The 21,505-nt window shown below is 44.2% G+C and overlaps 1 protein-coding gene across 2 annotated transcripts in view; it reads left to right on the forward strand.

Moving 5' to 3' along the window:
• TMEM135 (transmembrane protein 135) overlaps positions 1–21,505 on the forward strand; it is a 433,205-nt gene that overhangs the window by 84,078 nt on the left and 327,622 nt on the right. For both annotated transcript variants that reach the window (XM_074983922.1, XM_074983931.1), the window contains one exon: positions 12,751–12,784. In XM_074983922.1, coding sequence (XP_074840023.1) covers positions 12,751–12,784 — 34 coding nt within the window. The remainder of the gene's footprint in view (positions 1–12,750; positions 12,785–21,505) is intronic.

Consider the following 21,505-nt stretch of genomic DNA (forward strand, 5'->3'; position numbering starts at 1 on the left):
AAATACTTGTAGGTATCTTTTTTTTCATTTTGTATGGTTTATTTCTACTGTTTGTATGGTTATATTAAATATCAAGCTTTAAAAATGAAAATATGGTAGAAGAGTGCAAGACTAGTAAAATACAATAATTCTAGATAACTATTTTCTTCAACTTATACATACAGTAGACCTTTGGTTTGTGGGAGAGTTAAGTTCCTGGAAAACCAGGCGTAAGTTGAAAGTCATGCAAGTTGAGGGGTCGGGGCTGCCAGCTCAGCATCAGCGGCCACTGCTGCAGCCGAGAACAGGGGATTCCCCTGTGGAGGGGAGAGAGAGCTGGTAGACCACTTTGCTCAACCAGCTGAGCCCTGGGGTGCTGCTGTGCATGGTGGGTTGGGGGCAGGGTTCCCCTCGTTAACAGGGATCCCTGTGTTAAAAGGCTGCTGGATGGCTGGCTGTGAGCCAGCTCAGCAATGGTCACTTCTGGGGGGGAGGGGAGGGTGATATTGTAGCTGGCCTGGGGTGCCTTCGCTGTGGTGGGGGAGGGGAGTTGGGAGAACCTCTTGTTCTTCTTTGAGTGGTCCCCATGGGTGCTCCACAGTAGGTGTTGGGCTCGCCTGGCGCCACAGATCAGAATTCGTATAGCAGTTTCCACTGGATCACGCATGCGCCGATGCACGCCGCTCCCTTACGCACCCTCGGTCATGTGCGCGATCTGGTCCCCGCCAGTTCCTTCTCAACCGCCAATGGCTGCAGATGGAATCCGCTCCGGCTCTTTAGCCTGAGACAGATAAGATAGTTGTTCTTCCTTGTTAGCTTGTTTTTCCTTTTCCTATTAAAAAAAAGCAAAAAAAAAAAAGCAAAAGATTAAAAAAAAAAAAAAAAAAGCAAGGCATACAATACAGTAGAGGGAAAGGGAGTGGACAAAGAAGGCTGTTTTAAGACGTCCGCTACCTTGAGGGCCGTGAATGTTATCTGGGTGGTAGAACGCACTAATTAGCAGCTAAGTACCCGATTAACAGTAAAGACTCACCGCGATGGCTTCCTCGGGGTTTAAGAAGTGTAAGTCATGCCGCGAGGCTATGCTGGCCTCTGATGGGCATAGTGAGTGCATTCGTTGCCTGGGGGAGTCTCATGTTACCCAGAAGTGTTTGCACTGCACTAAGGTTACAGCCAGGGCCAGGAAGGACAGAGAAATGAGGCTCAAAATGATCTTGTTTGATAAGGCCCTCCAGCCTGAGGCGCCGGAGAAGCCTCACACAGAAGGGCCCTCTGGGTCACATAAAAGGAAGGCAGCGTCTTTGACCCCTTCTGTGCAGAAGAAGAAGAAAAAACTCTCCCCGGCTCGATCCTTGCAGGCGGTCCCAGTGAGCAGGACGAGCAGAACGCAGAGCCCTCAGCCGCTAGCTGGTGAAAGCGGCAGTGCAGTAGCGCACGTGGCCGAGGCCGGGCCTCTGACTATACAGCAGTCATCACGGAAGGCGCCGTGAGCGCCAGCGCGGCAAGCGCTGGAATTGGCGGCGCCGACGGCGCAGGGGCACCCAGCACAGGGCCTACCGGCGCAGGAGGAAGCTACCCGCACGGCACTGCTGATGACGGTACCGAGCGCGGCACTGACAACGGGGCTGAGATCCCCTGCAAGGAAGCGGGCGGTGCCCACCCTGCAGGGGAGGGGGAAGGCTAGAGCCAAAACCCGGCACCTCAGTCCATCTCCAGACAGGGCTGCCATGCCCTTGTCACCCAGCCCCCCTCCCGAGATACACACGCTGCATCGCCGGGCAGCAACTCCACCGGCTTATTTCGGGCCTCCCTCTCCGTTCCTCCAACCACTTTCGCCGTGGCTCAGGCCACCTTCACCATTTTTGGGCATGGATCCCCTTGAGTACTATCACAAACCAGCTTCACCATTATCAATATCGTCACAGAGATCCCGCTGTCCCAGACATCATGGGTACACTCTCCGATTGTGGTCCAGGTCTCCATCACTGGGCCTTTGCCCATGTTGCTATGGCCGTCCTCATCATACTGAACACCGACATCGGAGGTCCAGATCCAGGGGCAGATCCTCTCTCACTCCTCGTCAATACTCCCATGTACACTCTCGCTCTGGGAGAGGAACGCAGTTGTCCCAGGGGGAATTGGGTCCAGAGTCCCGAGACTTTCCTTCACAGCCCACAAGGAAGCAAGCATCCCAGCGAACTCGGGAGCCAGAGGACTTGGGGGAGGCTTACCCCAGCGGTTCCTCCTCATCCTCCCCAGATGAGGTGATTGTCCCCGGGGATGTCTCCCCTCCGGATGACCTTAAACAATTCCAAGAGCTGTTCAAAAGAGTAGCATACATGCGGGACATTCAAATAGCAGAGGTACAGGAGAAGCACCATAAACTCCTGAAAAATTTGAGACCCCCAGCTTCTTCTAAAATCGCTATCCCGCTGGACGAAGCCATTATGGAGTCAGCCACTAACATATGGCAGACTCCGGCCTCTATTCCGCCTATGAACAAAAGGGCAGATAAGAAGTACTTCGTCCCAGCCAAGGGCATGGAGTTCCTGTTTAGCCACCCACAACCCAATTCTTTGGTGGTCGAATCGTCCCAGCAGAAGTCGAAGACATCTCAGTACAAATCAGGGGGGTCGGATAAAGATGCTAAGAAATTAGAGCTGTTCAGTAGGAAGGTCTACTCCTCCTCTACCCTATTATTGAGAATGGCAAACTACGTGGCACATTTATCAAACCATAACTTTGACAATTATTTTAGACTCGCCTCTCTCATGGATTCACTTCCGGAGGACAAGAAGCCAGTGTTAAAGGCGATTGTCCAAGAGGGCTACGCGGCATCGCGAATGGGAGTTCAGATTGCCCTGGATGTGGCGGACACAGCGGCACGCTCAACAGCCGCAGCAGTGGTAATGCGTAGGGAATCCTGGCTCCAGGCGTCTGGTATCCCCAGAGATCTACAGGCGAAGATCGTGGATCTTCCCTTTGACAACCAAAAGCTGTTTGCAGTTTCAACCGACCCGGTCCTCCACTCTAGCAAAGATTTGAGGGCCACACTTAAGACCTTGGGTATCTACACTCCCCCATACAAGAAAAAGAAATTCTATCCTTGGCAAAGACGCTACGCTTACCAACCACAGCGCACACAATATCAGCGAGGCTATGACCAAGGGCGCCATCAACAGCAGCAGCAGTACAGGGCCCCCAGGTGACATTCTCAACAAAGTCGTACACCCTCGGGGCAGGCCCAGAGGCAGCAAGTTTGACGGGTATGTCGAGGACTGCACTATCAACACCATCGCTCAATGCCACTCTCACCTCATGTTCCATCATCGCCTCAAACCGTTCCACTCCCAATGGCAAAAGATCACAACAGACAAATGGGTGCTGGAAATTATAGCCATGGGCTACACAATCTCCTTCCAGTCACTTCCACTGACGAAACCTCCCAGCCGGCCTCCTCTCAGCGACACTTCCCATGAGGCGAGGCTGAAGCAGGAGGTAGATCACCTCATGTTGATAGGGGCGGTGGAAAGAGTGCCGGAACAATTCCAAGGGAAAGGTTTTTACTCACGCTACTTCCTAACAGAGAAGAAAACAGGAGGCTGGAGGCTGATTTTGGACCTACGGGGCCTCAACTGATACTTGCGCAAGCAGCGCTTCCGGATGATTACAGTTGCCTCCATACTTACGGCACTGGACGATGGAGACTGGTTTGCAGCCCTCGACTTACAAGACGCTTACTTTCATATGACAATCCACCCAGCACACAGACGCTTCCTCCGCTTCACGGTCGGCGGGGAACATTTCCAATACAGGGTTCTTCCTTTCGGCCTATCCTTGGCACCCATAGTCTTTACCAAAACCCTGGCAGTGGTATCAGCTTACCTGCACAGGCAGGGCTTGTTTATTTTTCCATATCTGGACAGCTGTCTACTGAAAGGGGCCTCAAGGGCAGAGGTCCTACGTATGATACGCGTCACCGCGAACACGTTTACTTCACTGGGCCTAGTTATCAACCTCGCAAAGTCAAAGACCGAACCCACGCAAGATACGGAGTTCATAGGGGCGCGCATAAACTCTATCGCATCAAGAGTATACCTGCCCGACGCCCGCTTCCGCACCATCAACTCCTGGGTGCAATTAGGAGGTACAGCCCCGCGGTGCCGGTCCTAACGTGCCTGGAACTGTTGGGGCACATGGCGGCAGCTACGTTTGTGGTACAGAATGCCAGGTTACACATGCGAAGCCTGCAGCATTGGCTGGCGAGTGTTTACAAACCGGCATCCCATACCGTCCACAGGGTAGTATCGCCCACGACGGAGGTACGGAGATCGCTAGCGTGGTGGGAAAATCGGAAGAACCTGCTAGTGGGGGTGCCCTTCCACCAACCACAAATTTCTATTTTTCTGACAACTGATGCCTCCCACATAGGATGGGGAGCGCACATTGGCGGCAAGGTGATGCAAGGGCTATGGTCCCCTGTGGAACAGACACTGCACATAAACATACTGGAGCTCAGAGCAGTGTTCAATGCGTGCAGACATTTTCAGAAATACCTGCACGGCAAAGTAGTTGGGATCAATACCGACAATACCTCCACTATGTTCTACATCAATCGACAGGGAGGGGCACGATCCCGTGCGTTATGCGCAGAAGCAGTCCGAGTGTGGAATTGGTGCATTGCCAACAACATAACGTTGAAAGCCTCGTATTTGCCGGGCGCCCACAACGTGAAGGCAGATCAACTGAGCAGGCGCTTCGCACTCATGCACGAATGGCAGATCCGCTTCAACCTGCTACGACGCATATTTCGTGCCTGGGGGTTTCCCCAAGTCGATTTGTTTGCCATCCAGTACAACAAGAAGTGTCCCCAGTACTGCTCCAAAGCAGGAATAGGGCAGGAGTCCCTGGGGGACGCATTCATGATCTCATGGAAGGGCCCTCTACTCTACGCGTTTCCCCCCACAACACTTATCCACAAGGTTCTGCAGAAAGCCAGAAGGGAGAGAGCTCGCATGATACTCATAGTCCCAACTTGGGACCGGCAACAATGGTTTCCCTTGCTTCTGCGCATATCGGATCGTCCACCACTCCCCCTCCCAGTGGCGCCGGACTTACTCATGCAGGCTCAGGGGTCCATAGTGCACCCGCACCTTCAGGGACTACGCCTACAAGCATGGTTAATCCATGGCTCAGCGCCTTAGAGAGCACGTGTACGGAGGGAGTACGACAAGTCTTAGAGTGTAGCCGAAGGACCTCCACCAGGAGGACTTACGAACAGAAATGGACACGCTTTACTGCCTGGTGCTCCGCCAAACAATTAGCTCCTCTTGACGTTCCTATAACTGTAATACTAGAATACCTATTGGACCTCAAACGAGACGGGCTCTCTCTATCCTCGCTAAAGGTCCACCTCGCAGCTATATCAGCTTTTCGGCACAAAGAGGAAGGGCCTACCATGTTCGCCCACCCTATCGTCACAAGGTTCTTGAAGGGGCTGGTAAACCTGTACTCCCCTCGAAAACCGCTACCACCATCGTGGAGTTTGGACTTGGTGCTCCACACGCTATCAGGACTACCCTTCAAACCATTAGCCACAGTACCCCTCCGACTCCTTACCATGAAAACGACCTTCCTTCTTGCGATTATGTCAGCCTGCAGGGTGAGCGAGCTCGCAGCAGTGATGGCAACGCCGCCCTGCACAGTATTCTCAAAGGAGGCGGTGATCTTATGGTTACACCCAGCCTTTGTTCCAAAAGTTTCCTCGGAGTTCCATCTTAACGAACCAATAGTCTTACCCTCGTTTTACCCGAAGCCTCACAGCTCCAGCAAGGAGGCGCACCTACATCTCCTAGATGTGAGGAGGGCGTTGGCCTTTTACATAGACAGAACCAAGTCCTTCCGGAAAACGGACAGGCTTCTGGTGTCTCTCGCTCCCAGGTCAAGAGGGGAAGGCCTCTCTTCCCAGAGAATTTCAAAGCACATTGTGTCCTGTATAAAACTGTGCTACGAGCTTCGAAAGACCCCTTTGCTGGCCCCGCCTAGGGCACACTCTACCAGAGGGGTGGCGGCATCAACGGCCTTCTTCAAGGGAATCGCATTGAAAGACATTTGTAGAGCGGTGACTTGGTCATCCTATGACACCTTCGCCAAGCATTACGCCCTGCATCGGGTGTTCGATGAGGATACCCGTCTGTCGACAGCAGTCCTCTTGAGGGCAAGTTGCACATGAATCGAGTACCCACCTCCTTACTTGGGGTTACTGCTGGGTAGTCACCTACTGTGGAGCACCCACGGGGACCACTCAAAGAAGAAAGAGAGGTTACTCACCTGTGGTAACGATGGTTCTGCGAGATGTCCCCATGGATGCTCCACTACCCGCCCATCCTCCCAGCTTCGGATCTCTGTCCGGTGTTTTTCAGGAGCATCCGAGGTTGTTGGTCAAGGAACTGGCGGGGACCGGATTGCGCACATGACCGAGGGCGCGCAAGGGAGCGGCGCACATTGGTACGATCCAGTGGAAACTGGTAGAAGAATTCCGATCTGCGGCGCCGGGCGAGCCCGACACCTATTGTGGAGCACCCACGGGGACACATCTTGAAGAACCATCGTTACTACAGGTGAGTAACCTCTCTTTAACAGGGATCCCCCTGTTAAAAGTCAGCTGGTGATGGTACTTAGGCACATCTGGCTGTGCCAGCTCAGTTCCCTTTTAACAGGTTTATTTCTTTCTCCCTCACCTGTGTGGCAGCAGCTGCCTCTGGCTGGATCTTCTGGGGTCCCTTAGCTAATGTGAGAGATGTGCATCTCAAGCATTTACTGCATCTCACAGAGCTGGAAGGGACCTCAAGAGGTCATTGAGTTCAGTCCCCTGCACTCACAACGGGACCTATTGTCATCCATGACACTTTTTTTTTTAATCTATTTGCTCTAGACCCCTAAATGGTCTTCACAAGGATTGAACTCACAACCATGGGTTTACAAAGACACTGTTCAAACCACAGAGCTATCCCTCCCCATAGCTTATTAGATTTCAAGTTGAGTGTTTCTTTCAGGCAGAGTCCCTGCGTCTAAGGATTTTTAATCTCCCTGAAACAAGCAGTATTTAAGGCAGTGGGTATGTCTGTATTTACCAGTTAGGGTTGATCTTCTGGGGTTCAATTTCTCACACCTAAAGGGGACATGCAAAATTAAACTATCAGGGCTTAACAGTTGACCCCTTGCTCCTCATTATTGCGTAGTGTAAGAGAGGTCGATGGGAGAGTTTCTCACGTTTACCTCCCTCTCTGAGGAAGGCCAGAAAAATCTATCCTGGGTAAGTCGATTCAGGCTATATAATTCTAGCTGGAATTGTGTATCTGGGATTGACTTTCAGGTGTAGAGTTGCAAAGTCAGGAAAATTTGGAAATATCATTAGAGAGAGCTTCAGAAGTTTCATGAAATAAATGCATTTAAAGCAGAGGAGAGTGCTAGGTGGCCATTCCAGCTGTAGGAACAACACAAAATATGGATCCAAGACAAGAACAAGAGTGGAATATGAAGGGAGCTATTACAGAAAAGATGGAGGAGCACCATGAGTGGCAATGGGTTTAGAAGATGTAAAAGATCAGCAGCTCTTATGCAGCCGTCCAGGGAAATAAAGTTTGTTGGATATAGTACTTTTTCACTTTCTGTTCTAGATTGTTTTGTGGTGCTATTGCTGTGTGCTGTTAAAATATTTGCCACATTTTGCTTTTTTATATAGATTTAAGTAACCTAGCATACCTTAGGATGAAATAAATGGATGTAATTAATCAAGATAAATTTGTCTTCATTATAAACACCTCTTATCGGCCTATTCCAGATACAAGGAAAAGGGTATCTTATGTTATCCAAGCTAATACTGTTCTTCACCTGTCTTGTTCTTGTAATGTGAAGTCTATATGATTCTTTATATGAACTTTCAAAGTAAGTATTTTACAACTGCTTTAAAAAATACAACCCAACAGCACAGAATTCATGAAAAATTAGAAATACCAACCTAGTATCAAGATAAAGGGAATGACAATTGGCATGAAAATACATTGCAATTTTAGCTTTAAGGGAGTGATCAAGTAAGAATTTTACGGAAAAATATCCCAACAATGCCTTTTTACATAATATTATGTAGAGAAGTCTCACTCTCTGTTTCATTCACCAACTGAAGATGGTCCAATAAAAGATATTATAACATTCATCTTGTGTGTCTCAGATCCTGATACATGGCTACATCATCATGGCAAAAGATAATATTCCATCCATCTCATGCCTGAAACTTGTTCAGGTGATGCAAAAAGTATTTCTCATAAGAATAAGAATTTTCAGACGGTCTCAAGTTAGACAACAAAAACACTCTTAACAGATTATTACAAAACTTGTATATCAGAATGTAGACCTGCGGTGTCCAGTATATTTGCCACTCGCCACATGTGGGGAACAGGACACTGCTGTGTGGTGATTCTGGGCTCTGGAACTGTGTGCAGCTCTTGGAGCCTTTAAATGCGGCTTCTCACAGCCGGAAATGTAGAGTGCCCTTTGCCCACTCGTTCATGCACCCCACTGCTTGATGGGGCAAGCATGTGGCAGCCATGGCCACTAGGGCCCCGTCTCGGCTCCAGCAGCGGTGGCTCTGAGTCCCTGGCATTCAGTTTGCATTGAGTGGGGGGGTGTGTGTCTGGTTTTTGGGGAGGGAGAGGGCATTTATTTATAGTGAGGGGTGTGGCTGTGGTGAATATGGAAGTATGACAACCACAAGTGTGGCAATCTTTGAATTACTATTGGACACCGCTGATGTAGACATTGAAAATCTGATTATACTGTCACTGAAGTCAATGGCATTTAACCATTGCCAAAAGCAGGACTTGTCCTAGATGGCGTATGTTTTTCATTGTCTTAGTATCAAAAGCTTCTTGGTTCCAAGAGAGGGTAGCCAAAACCTCATGTGAGCACTTGCTTTTGGTTTTTGTAATTCGAAGTAATCACAATGATGAGCCTCCATTCACTGAAATTTTAAATAAAGTTCATCACCACTGTCTGATGTGGAGTGTGTGCGCTGGGAAGACACTCAAACTAATAGCATGTTCTATAATTAGATTTCACCAACCCAGTACCAAATGTGAACTTCTTAAGTACTACAGTAATCTTATAATGGAGTCACACACAGTACTCTGAAACAGTCCGGTCTATTTTGCTACCAAGGCAAGCTGGCTTTTGTGATAAATGGTCATTTACACCAAAAATTATTAAGTATTCAGGCTATATCCAGTTGCAAGAGACCAGTCTCTCATCCGAGATTCCACACCAAAGACGATCCTGATAGCCAATTCCATAGAAAACCAACTGATTACTTAGTTAGCTGAGAAAAAGAAATGAGTTGTTGTTGAGAGATTACAGCAGGTAAAAATGTATGTGCATCTGAATATAACAAAGTAAAAGAGATGTCATATTTTGCCTGGTTCCCAAAAGCCTTGCAGGGCTACACAGAGTGACTTTGGGGATCTTCACTTTCTTGTTCAACTTTCTGTCCTTTAAGAATCAAAACAACCAAGAGATGAAGAATTTTTCCTTGTGTCCAAATATATAGCTTTTCACAGAAACCAAGGTGACAGCAGCGGTTCCAAAACAGGTCCCTTCATCACTGGGCAGGAGGTGGTGAAGGAGTGCATTCAGTCTTCAGTCCTTGATCTCATACAGTGGATCATTGGCATTTAATACTCAGTATTTAACATCTTGTTAGAGACCATCATTAGCATTGCACACAACTTTTTCTCTCTTAGAATTACTTAATAAGAAAGCAAGTATTTACAGTGCAGGCCTATCACTTACTTGGTATAGTTGAGTGAGAACAATAGATGTAGCAACCTACAAGTATTTTATAAAATAATGCATTATTATAAACATAACCTCTATTATTTATTTTCATCATCATCAACAACAATGGGCTCAGCACTCATTTGTGTTGATGCCTCTCTCACTATTTCCTTCCATCTTTCCCTATCCAGTGCAGAGTGGCTTAGTTTCTGGAGACTAGCTCTGCACCAATCTACTATCTCATCTGCTCATTCTCTGTAGGGTCTGCTACTCGTGTTTGAACAATCCATTATGCCAAATACCAGGGTCTTGATTTTTCATTCGTCGTTCATTCTGCAAGTATGCTCAAATAGCTGTAACTTGCATTGTCTAACCTTCTGCAGTAGCATCTCTTTTGGCTGTATCTTCCTATATAAGTCCTCATTGATGACCTACTGCATGCACCCTATTCTCAGGATCTTTCTATAACAGCTCCTCTCAAATGCCAATATATATTTTGATAAAACTAATATGTTGTAAAGAGAGGCTAGTTTCCAGCTATGCATTTTTAAATGTTCTATGTGGCCTGTGGCCTTGGGATGAGCTGGTAGCTGGTCTCCCAGCATCACACAGTTTTCATTTCAGATTTGTCTCAGCCATAAAAAAAAGTTTAATAAAGTGGTATTTGTGAACTTTAAAGTGTACTTTTTGATTATTTCATCAAGTATATGCTTTTTATAAAACTGTTAGATTTTTATGCATAAACAGAGAGATTGTGAAACACAAAGACTACGTCTACACTGGGGAAAACTTTGAAATGGCCATGCTAATGGCCAAATCAGAGAATACTAATGAGGCACTGAAATGAATATTCTGCACCTCATTAGCATGCTGCCAGCTGCGGCACTTCGAAAGTGCTGCTTTTCGCTCGCACACAGCTCATTTACATGGAGGTCCTTTTTGAAAGGACCCTGAAAATGTCAATCCCCTTATTCCTATCAGCCTCCCGAACACCCACTCAACTGTGCCCCTGGCAGGGTTGAGACGACCGTTAAAGGTGTTCTGGGCCGGCGTGGTGCATCCGGTATAGGGCTGCAGCATTTGCATGGCATTGGCCATGATGCAGGGGGGCATCATGATGTCCCCGAGCAGGAGATCCCATGGGGGGACATATGTGCCCTCCTGCATATGGTATCCCAGCCATGAATTCCAGAATACCTGGGCGTCATGGGCCCTGCCTGGCCACCCCGTACATGCATCTAGGAAACAGCCGCTTGCATCCAGCCAGGGCATGGAGTACCACTGAGTGGTACCCCTTCCTGTTAATGTAGGTGCCCCCTCTGTGGTCTGGAGCCTGAATTGCCATGTGCATCCCGTCCAGGGTTGCGAAACAATTGTGGAAGCTCAGGTCCATGAACAGGATGAGAGCGGTGTCCAGGGCCCTCAGGGTGATGATGCGGGAGCACCGTGTTGATGGCTCGGACAACCAGTGCGAGGGAGAAGGAAGACATGTCCATAAATGCCTGACTGGGAGGCCCCCATCCCCCTGTCCCGGCCCCTTTCCCCCTGCCCAGGAGCCCCCTCCCCTGGGTGGGTCTATGGTTGGGGCTGGACTTACCTCAGTCGGCACTGCTCCAATGGTGGCCTTGCTGACTCCGAATTGGTGGCCGACAGACCGTTGGCTGTCAGGGGTGACCAGCCTCCACAGTGCAGTGGCCACCTTCTTCCACACTGGGAGTGCTGGCTGCATCCATGTGTTCCAGTGCTTGAGGACTGGGGATAGCCAGTGGCAGAGGTCCTTGACTGTCTGGCAGGTCATCCTGAAGTTCCTCAGCCACTGCTCATTGTCCAAGTCCTCTAGCACCAGCTGGTCCCACCATTTGCTCTCTGGCAAAGGCCCACTGGCACTGAATCATGGGGACCTAGGGGAGAGACAGCAGTGCCATGGCCCGGGTCTGGAGGCTGGTTTCAGCTGTGCCACCCAGCTGCACTGCTCAAAAAACAGGGCAACCAGCATGGGCAGCAGGCAGGCCAGGGTGGAGAGGACATCATCCTCGGGGAGGGTCTGAGCAGGCATGGTCTCCGGCTCTTCTCTCCAACATGTGCTCTGTTGCTGTCTGCAGCCTGGCAGCCTTGAGCACGTGTAGGGTGGGGGTGTTGGGAGGGGCTCTTTAGGGGGTCGGCTGGCTGTGAGCCTGGAAAGTCTTGTCAGCCATGCGACCCCCTGCCTGCATCATTTCCTGGCCCCTTCGAATTAGGGGCTCTTGTGTGTAGACGTTTTACTTTGAAGTAGTGGGAAGCCTGTTTCAAAGTAATGGAGGGTGCTTTTTGTGTGTAGCTGCTCTATTTCGAAGTTGCGTACTTCGTAGTTATTTTGTAGTTTAGATGTGACCAGAAAGAAGGGATAAAAATCAAGCAAAGTAAATTACTGGTGGTGGAAATTGCTTATTTCATGTTCCTGATGAAGCCAGTAATGCTCTGCTTTGCAGATTATGGGACCTTGAACTAGAGGGCTTTCAAGGCAACCGAGGCCTTCCTCTGGGGGAGAAGACCACAAAACTGGGAGGGGGGTGGCACGGCGGGGGGAGGAAGGAGGGGTAACCCAACCATGAAATAGGCGAAAACAAGCCGGCTCTAGCTTAGTAACCATCTTTTCTGTTTGTGAGCAAACACTGTGTCGGGCCACCACAGGAATGGTCTGTGTGTTTGAGAAAGAGAAGCTCATTTAGGGAAATGTATAGTTTCTTATGTATTTCTGTGTCTAACATAGGAGCTGTGTGCTTGATGTAGCTTTTACTGTTGGTGTAGTTCCTTCTCGATACGTTTGCCTGGCAGACTTGGGTTACGTTCTCTGTTTTAACCTCTTTCACTAACAGCAACCTGTATTTTGTTTTGTATTAATCATGATGGGTGATTAATATTGATGTGTGTTTTATTTGCTAATCTGATCATTTTTGTTTGTAGGAGAGGTCTGCTTACAATCTACATGGGCAATTTGGTAAGTGAGCCTTTCTTACAAGAGTACATTTATATATGGTATTGCAAGTGCAATTGTAGGTTTATTTTAATAATTTGTTATCTGTATTTTTAAATTTCTAAATAATTTTTATTTTCAGATAATTAAAACATTATCTGAATGCCTAAAGTTTGAGCATTCCTTTTAAAAAGTGAATAATTTCAGAATGAAGAAAAAAATGTAATTCACTAGATAGTGCTTCTTCTGCCTCTGACTTAAGAAAATATCCCATTCTATATACCATATCAACAGCAGTATAATTGCAAAGACTAGTAAAGAACTTTGTGTTTAATTTTGTGGGTTAGAGTCTCAGATCTTCACATTCTCTTGTATTTAAATTGTACTTTTAGTTAATTGGTTCATATAATATGTTATAGCTTAATGTACATGTTTTTAATGTGAAAATCTCTATGTAAAATTGATGTTTAATACATAGTCTGCAAATTCCATTAAAATGTGTACAGTTTATTTGTGATACTCTGCAAAATGACTTTTACAATAATTAAACTTTTAAATATCTCTTGATTTTACTACTCAGAATTACATGGTTATTCTACAAGCAATAGTTAGTCTTGACCTGTCTTTTTTGTGTAATGTTTTAAATAGATTTTTGTGAAGAAAAATAACAAGTGTTAAAAAGTTAATGATTTACAATTTGTTCTGTTCCTGAATATTGTACATTTTCAGGATCTCCTAATAAATTAAACAAAGCTTAGGGGGTAAATATCCTAAAATGTACTTATCAGCATAGCCCTGGCTGCTGAAGTCAAAACACCATTTTAATTTTTATGCCCACCATTTTTCCAGAGCTGCCTGATGTTGTATAGGCCTTTACCACAGCTGTATTTTATTACAGCACAAACAAACATCAGAAGAGAAGACTTTTGTCTTGTGCAACATATGTAGTATCCAGTCTCCTCTGTACAAAATCATTTATTTCATCAAGCATAGTCTATGTTCCAGAGACGTTTTAAATCTTACATACAGTTGACCCCCGAGTTATACGTAGGTTGTGTTCCTGGGCAACCATGTGTAACTCAATTTCTGTGCAAGTCAGGAGGAGCAGGGAATTAGTTGGCAGCCTGGCTCCCGGCCGTCCTCCACTCACTATTTCACCTTGCTTTAATGCAAGGAACGTGTTAGGCGAAATCCTGTATGTTGGGGGTCTACTGTAGTATGTTCTGACATTGAAATGCTTTTAAGAATGGTGGCAAAGCCCCTTTTAAAGCTTTCCCAAGGAATTCTAATGAGTTCCTCCTCTTTGGTAAACCATGGATCTTGAGCCTAGGGCTGCAGTGTTCTTGAAATATTTCGAAAGTCCCCCAGTAGTTCTGGGGCCTCTGGCAGTCCTATGTGTCCATGCTAAATGATGTACAGAAAATTTCTGTTATCTACCAGCTCTGCCGCTGTCCCAGCCGAGCAATGGTGTCATGCCAGTTAACGCACTGTGCCGGGGTAGCTATATAACCAACCTTTCTGTATTAGTAAATGCTCATATTGTAAGTGCTTTCACTGAGCTCAAGATGATAATTCATAATATCACTTTTTTAGAAAAGAAAAGGTATTAGAAAAGGGACACAGTCCTCACTATTAATTAATTGGAAAGTCTATGTGGTGCTCCTGTCCCACCATTCCTTCCAAATTATAGGTTTGTTCCTAATTTGCACATCTGGATTTCCCTGTATAGGTAATTGTTCTCTTTGCTAGGCTAGTCCCATGCAGCTTCTACAGTGCCCCGAACACCTGGTTATCCATGATTACGTTGTTGGTCATGATGTGAGAGGCTGGGCTTGAATATAGCAGTTGGATCCAGAAGCTAAATATATGGGTAGCAAATATTTAATTGTAGTCGGTTCTCAGTGTAGAATAGAATAAGTGCTTCAATGTCTGGATGTTGAATCTAGACAAATACAGACACAAAATACGGCATGTGGTTTTAATAGTGAGAATAATGTATTATTGGAACATTTTACTAAAGTTTTATGTATTCTTCATCACTGACCATTTAAAAATAAAATTTGGATGTTTTTGTTAAAGAATTGCTGCAGGAATTATTTTGGGAAGTGCTGTAGGCTGTTACAAAGAGTTCAGACTATGTGAGGGTTTGGCAACCAAAATAAGAAGAAGAGGCATCTTTTTTTTTTTCCAAATTCAGTAAAAACTCAATAATTCAAGAGATGTAATACATGTGACTATGTGATGGTCCTTAATAAATAACATCAAACAATACTTTTTATAACTGCTTTTTTCAGAACAGCTCTTATAGTGATTTGTAATGCGATACATGTTTACTGCAGGATGGTCACAGACTGTTTATATATTCTCTCGAGGTTGCATTTTTTTGTTGTTGGTGACTTTCTCATTGCAAATGAGGTATATGGGGAGCCCAGCTGAACTCAATATAAATGCGAAGGATTAGGTGTGTTCAGTTTGAAATTCTCTGTATTCAGCTTCAGTGTTCCTCTTTTTTGAAGCCATTCCAACCTCACTTTAATTATGCCAATTTCATTTCACGTTTAATTTGTTTTCTTTTTAAATGCATGTTGCCCTTCACAATGGGAATGCTGCAAGGCTCCTTTTCCTTTTCAAAATCAAGACTTTATTAGCAACATGATCAAAACACAGATACATAATCATATCCCACAATGCACTGCACATATGTAAGGAGACTTTATCTAACGTTTTGAGATCACACATCATTTGCTTTTTAGAAATGAGTTGTTTGTTTTTGGACTGTTTGACATTCACCATTTATCCTAAATAATCAGAAGGTTATTTTTAACTGCAATTATAATATTTGGAGCCACAAAGAAGTCCTTAGGAAACCACATGCAACTCTGGAGGGTGGGTTACAAACCCCTGGACTAGATGATCTCGATGGTCCTTTCTGGCCATGGAATTTATGACGCTGAATAAACTGATACTTGGACTCATTTTTCTGTAGGGGTAAGGGTTCCATCAAGAAGTGACTCATTGAACAGTTCAAGCATCTTGTTGGACTAGTTCAATTAAGTGTTTATAAAACTCAGTGTGGAAAACAGTTCAACCAGGGGCCCTCCTCCATTTTCAGATTCTTAATTGCATTAGTTATCTCATCCTCCATTAGAGGAGTGTCAAGGCTGTCATGCAAGTCTGCAGAAAATTGTGATAATGTGATATTTTTAATTGATCCCATACTTGTGTTGGAGGGATTTGTCTCTAATACATAGAGATCTTTGTAGAAATTTAAGAACCATTTATTGATATTGTGATGAGGTGGAATCACAGAAGTTCCCCTAGGGCTGTCTGCTTGTATGCTGAACATGCCCCTGAGGCCCACCTTTTTGCTCCCTGGCGCTCCCTGTTCTGCTGGGCCAGATCTGCTGGTCTCTCCCAGGCAAGGCAGATTTGGGGTTCCTGCTCCCCTCCAGAGCCATACAGACATTGAACCAGATCACTTCTGGAAGCACTTGGTTCTAAAGGCTCAGTACCTAGGAAACAAACCCCCCAAAAGGGACCAAAACCACAGATAAATACATCTTTGTGTAAAAGTTTTATACAGAGAAGGCTTATAAAGCTGTCTGTCCTCTTTATCAATGAACGTGAAATATGCTCTGCTTTGGACTTCACCACCGTGCGGTAAGAGGAGAAACTGGAATGGGGTCAACCTGCACTGCTTCTTGTACCCTTGGTTGAGAGCACGAGAAGACATAGCACACGTGTGGACTAATGGACACTGTTTTGAAAAAAACTTCCTTGACTCAGATGCCTGGCATGCATGCATACCCATGTGTTAAATAAAGATAGGGATCACACATTTTGAAGGCATTCCAGTTACAGTAAATAATCTCTTCTTTTGTGTAATACGATATATATATACTTCCATAAAAACTTTCCCATCCTACAGTAATGAAAACAGAATAGGTTGCATGTCAAATTTCCTTTAGAATTTAGAAGTGTACATTAACTTTTTTAAACTGGGATTTTTAACGAATGCTCACAAACCGTGTAACTACATATGCTATTGGAGCTTTGGCTTCCTAAAGGGGATAATTTAGTCTTGTAAGATTTAACATTTTCTTCCCTTATTGAGTAAAAAGCAACTTGCTCAAGCATCTTGCAGAGGAAATATAGGTTTAAACATTTGGTCGTAATTAATAGGAGGTGTTGCAATTCACTTGAAAAGGATTTTTCAGACAACAGTTCATAGGACTTGTTTTAAAATATCATAGGAATAACCCAAATGATTTTTTAAATTATTGGGTAAATGTTCATTTAAAAAGTGTAGGATTTGGCCTTTATCACATTAGTTTTTAAGCTTTCTGATGCAAAGGTGTCGAGAATTTATGCAAAGTAATCCCTCGTGGAATGCAACCCTTGCATGCCTCGAATTTCACATAGGTCATGGAGAACTTTGGGGATGGGTTGGGGCTCTGGGTGGGGAGCACCTGCGGCCACTGCTTCCTGGAGACTCCAGGGCTGGGAGTGCCTATGGCTGCTGCTTCTTCAGTCTTCCAGGGCTGGGAGGGTCCGCGACCACTGCTTCTCTGGGGCTGGGAGGGCCTTCGGCTGCCACTTCCACAGGGCTCTGAGGTCAGGAAAGCCTGTGGCTGATGCTTCCCCAGGGCTCCAGGTGGGGAGTGCCCACGGCAGCCGCTTCCGTGGGGCTCCGGGACAGGGGGAAGAGAGTTTTAGCCTGCCTGGGTGCCCGCAGCGACAGGTAGCTAGTTGAGTTAAAACCCTTCCCCTTACCTTCCCAGAGAGGTGCCTAGTGCCGCTCTGGGAATGCAGGGGAAAGGGCTCTTAGCCTGCATGGCTGCCCGTAGCTGCGGGAATCTAGGCAGGCTGACAGCCCAGGCACTTCACATTGTGCAAAACTTGCGTTAATGAGAGTTTTGTGTAACATGAAGCCCCATAAAACGGGGGTTTACTGTACTTCAGCAACATTTAATGAAGACTTCTTGTAGCCATGAAACTTCTCTAGAATGTGATAGGTTGGGATAAAGAATTCTAATCACAAAATCGGTTGTACTTTGATCAGAATAATGGGGGCCCTGCATCATCTGCTCTGCTTAACCATGATATATATATATTTGAATTAGTAGTGTGGCCAATTGTTGATTAGTGTTATCTGGGTTGTGTCGCTATGCTATCAAGCAAGTACTTTTTTATGATTGTTGAGTTTTACTGATAGTAAATTTAAATCTTCATTAGTTTATGATCTTACTACAATTATCCTTAGGATTGAGAGAATATCTTATTCAGGACACTTGTACAACTTAATATTTAATGGCAATATTTGGGTTTGAGAAGTGAAACATGACGTATCTTAAGGAAATTACTAAGCAGTGCCAATGCTTAGTAGAAGTAAAATGGGAAATTATACACTGAGCTTTCTTGTACTTTGTCCAGAAGCAATATTAAAAAATGACTAAAGACTAATTAATTACTTTTTTACTAATTCATTACATTTTTCTCATGTGATTGATAAAATACAAACAATAATATTATTTGAAATAGGATTGTTATGTTTGTCCTGTGGAGATGTTCTATGGATAGTGTATTTCCTTTTGTTTTGGGGTTTCAGACTTTGCTAAAATCAGTGGTCTGAGCTGTCACTTTTGTTATAATGTATAGAAATTTTTGTATATTGATAGAAACCTAAATAGGTCCAGTGTTAGAAATCAGAGCGGGATAGTGCTCGATTTTCTAGATATAACAGGCAATTACTTTGCTTACTGCTGCAGTGAGTTGTGACAACCACATTAAGTCTTCTGAATTCTGACTGTTTCTAGCATTGATACCCAAGCGCAACTCTGATTATAATTTTATTGGCAGAACTGGGCTCTGTTCAGAGAATGAACCTAATCTACAAAATGGGTGTAATGATATGTGTCCACCTTCTGCGAGTAATTGATTTGATGTTTAACAATTAGGATAGTGCAGTGGTCACATGCGGCTCTTTAAAGACTTCTTTGTGGCTCCCAATACTATAATTGCAAAGTAAAAAGCAAAATGTCTAAATGCTCAAAAATAAACAACTCATATGTAAATCGCAAACACTATGTGATCTCGAAATTCTGGATAACTCCTTCTAGTTAGCATCCTCCAGAGAGAGGAGGTTTGGAATTGAAATTCAGGAAGACAGTGGTACAAACACACATGTAAAGTGTGCAGAAATAGAATATGTAAAAAGTTTGTGAAGGTCCTGAATTAAACATGTATCACATTACAAGTCATTGTATGTGCACTGTTATTAAAATAGGAGTAACAAAAGTATGGTTTGATGTTATTTATTAAGGACTGTCTCATATTCACATCCATTGTGGCTCTTGAATTATTGAGTTTTTTATTGAATTGGAAAAAATGGCTCTTCTTGCTATTTTGGTTGCTGACCCCTGAGATAGTGAAATGCAGTAAATTGTTAAGGCCAGTGAAAGAGCTTGGAACAGAATGTCTGCCTCCTATCCATATGTGCATGCACTCTAATTTCCTAGAAATATTTGGTCAAGGTTCCTGCCAAGTTAGAAGTAGTTCAGTGACCAGCTAAACTATTTGCACCTTTGTACTAACATAAAATGTTAATACGTCTTGAAAAATAAGTAATTAAAGTGGAGAAAAAATGGACTGTAGAAAGGTGCTTTTTCAGCTAGACTTCAGGAGTTAGCTGCTTGATTTAACAGACACGATCGTGAGCTCTGTTTTCTCACATACACTATCAGGAACTATATTATTGCTTCTGAGTTTTTTGGAAATGAATAAGAATTGAAAATAAACCTACAAAAGATGATTATGTGGAATTTTATTTTTGGTCATTAGATTCTAAAATAATCAGCAACCTCACTGGAAACTATTGCAGAGATTTTACAAGTAAAGTAATATGGTGAGAACTGAAGTTGAGAATGTGGGATTGAGAATCTTGAATCCGTTGCAATATATGAATCAACATTTCTGTAATACCAAGGAAGAGAGTGTCACAGTAGTAGGTCCTGGAGGCCACCCAGACACGAACAAGCCTTTCCAGTTCTATTTTAGATTGCACATGTTGAAGTCAAGACATTTCTAAGATGGTAAATGAAGTATTGCAATTGATCCTCTAAGGATAATTTGGGATCAAAGGGAACCCCAAGATTCCAACAAGAGGTGAAAAATGAAATGTAATCAAAGTTGTCTTTTGCAGAAAAGGTAGAAAATATTAATAAGGGAGGGCAATAAATAAAACATATGGCTTTTAAATTTCAAAAAGTTGTCATAATATATTGTGAACTTGTAAAATATTCTGGCTTAGTTAGCAATTCCTGTTAAGTAGAAGGCAGTGTATGTTCAAGCTAATTTTAGATATTGAGAAGGAGAAACATAGTTTGCACTTATAGAAGGAATATTCTACATTAAAGAAAAAAAACATAAAACATTGAGGTAAGTAAAAGACTAATTGCTTAGGTCCAATTTGATATCTTGCCTACTTGGGACATATAGACTCTAGTAAAAACACAGCTGTGTTAACATTGGAAAGACAACCGAAAGAAGTATGTTAGCTAGCACCTACTGTTCAAGCACTGTCAGTATAAAAGGTGCATAAATTAAACAGTTTTGACTTTTTCTTTCCTTTCCCCTTTATCCCATATGCCATCTCTGTATATCTGATCTGAAATTTAATCTGTATGCTGCTTGAGGTACGGGCCTATAATCGTTTATATTTTTGATGTAACGTGAACTCATATGGTGCTGTGCTCCTAATAAACTTTTAATTTTTAAAGTGCTGTACAAGGGTTAACTAAATCTCAGAAGATGCCTGTGATGTAGACAAGTTTATCCAAGTTTTAGGGACGGGGAAGCTGAGAAACGGATTTGTATTGCACGCATCTGAGTGTCATGGATCTGAGTCAGTTACAGAGCCCTTATTAGCTCTCAAGATTCTTGGGTTTGTCAGACAACTAGATTATGCCTTCCTGTTTAAAAACAAGACTGATGAGACACATATGAGGGCATCAGACTCTAAACCTGAGTAAATGTTCCTCCCTTTCAATCATTACCTAACCATTTATCAGTTACTTAGCTTCAAAAATATATTCTTTAAAGGGGAAGACACATTCTCTATCCTAAAGAACTAAGACAAAGACAGCAATAATTAGTACATTTATTTTTAAAGCATTCTCTCTTCAGCTCTCCACTAACCCCCATGCATCAAGATGCTTAGGACCAAATTCTCTCACATTATTTTTGCAGGGGTAGAAATTAACTGAACTACAATGTTTTTGTTATGGGGCAGATTTTGACACTTTGTTTTGTAATTTCTAAAACTGCATTAAATCACTATATTTAAAACACCATCATTAAAATTAATTAAAAGAAAATTGAGGGACTGTGATGTACAAAGACAAGGGCAAAAAGACAACAGCAAGACAAAATTGAAGACTATTTTGGGCAGGGTTGGTTTAGTAGTTAGGGCACTCATCTAGGGCTTTGGAGAGAAGGTTGGATTACCTGCCTTCCTGCACACTTCCTGCCTGACCTTGGGCAAGTCACTTGGCCTCTCAGTGTCTCAGCTCACCAGCAATGAAATGGGACATAATTCTTCTTTCCTCATGGAGTGTTGTGAAGATAAGTATGTGAAAGATACCTGAGATCCTCTGATGAGATGCGCTGTATTAACCTGGTAGTATTATACTACATTGTACTGCATAGTACAAGAGGGCTGTGAGCTGGTGGGGCGCTAGTCATTAC

This window comes from Carettochelys insculpta, chromosome 1, assembly GCF_033958435.1.
Source record: "Carettochelys insculpta isolate YL-2023 chromosome 1, ASM3395843v1, whole genome shotgun sequence".
NCBI lineage: Eukaryota > Metazoa > Chordata > Testudines > Carettochelyidae > Carettochelys > Carettochelys insculpta.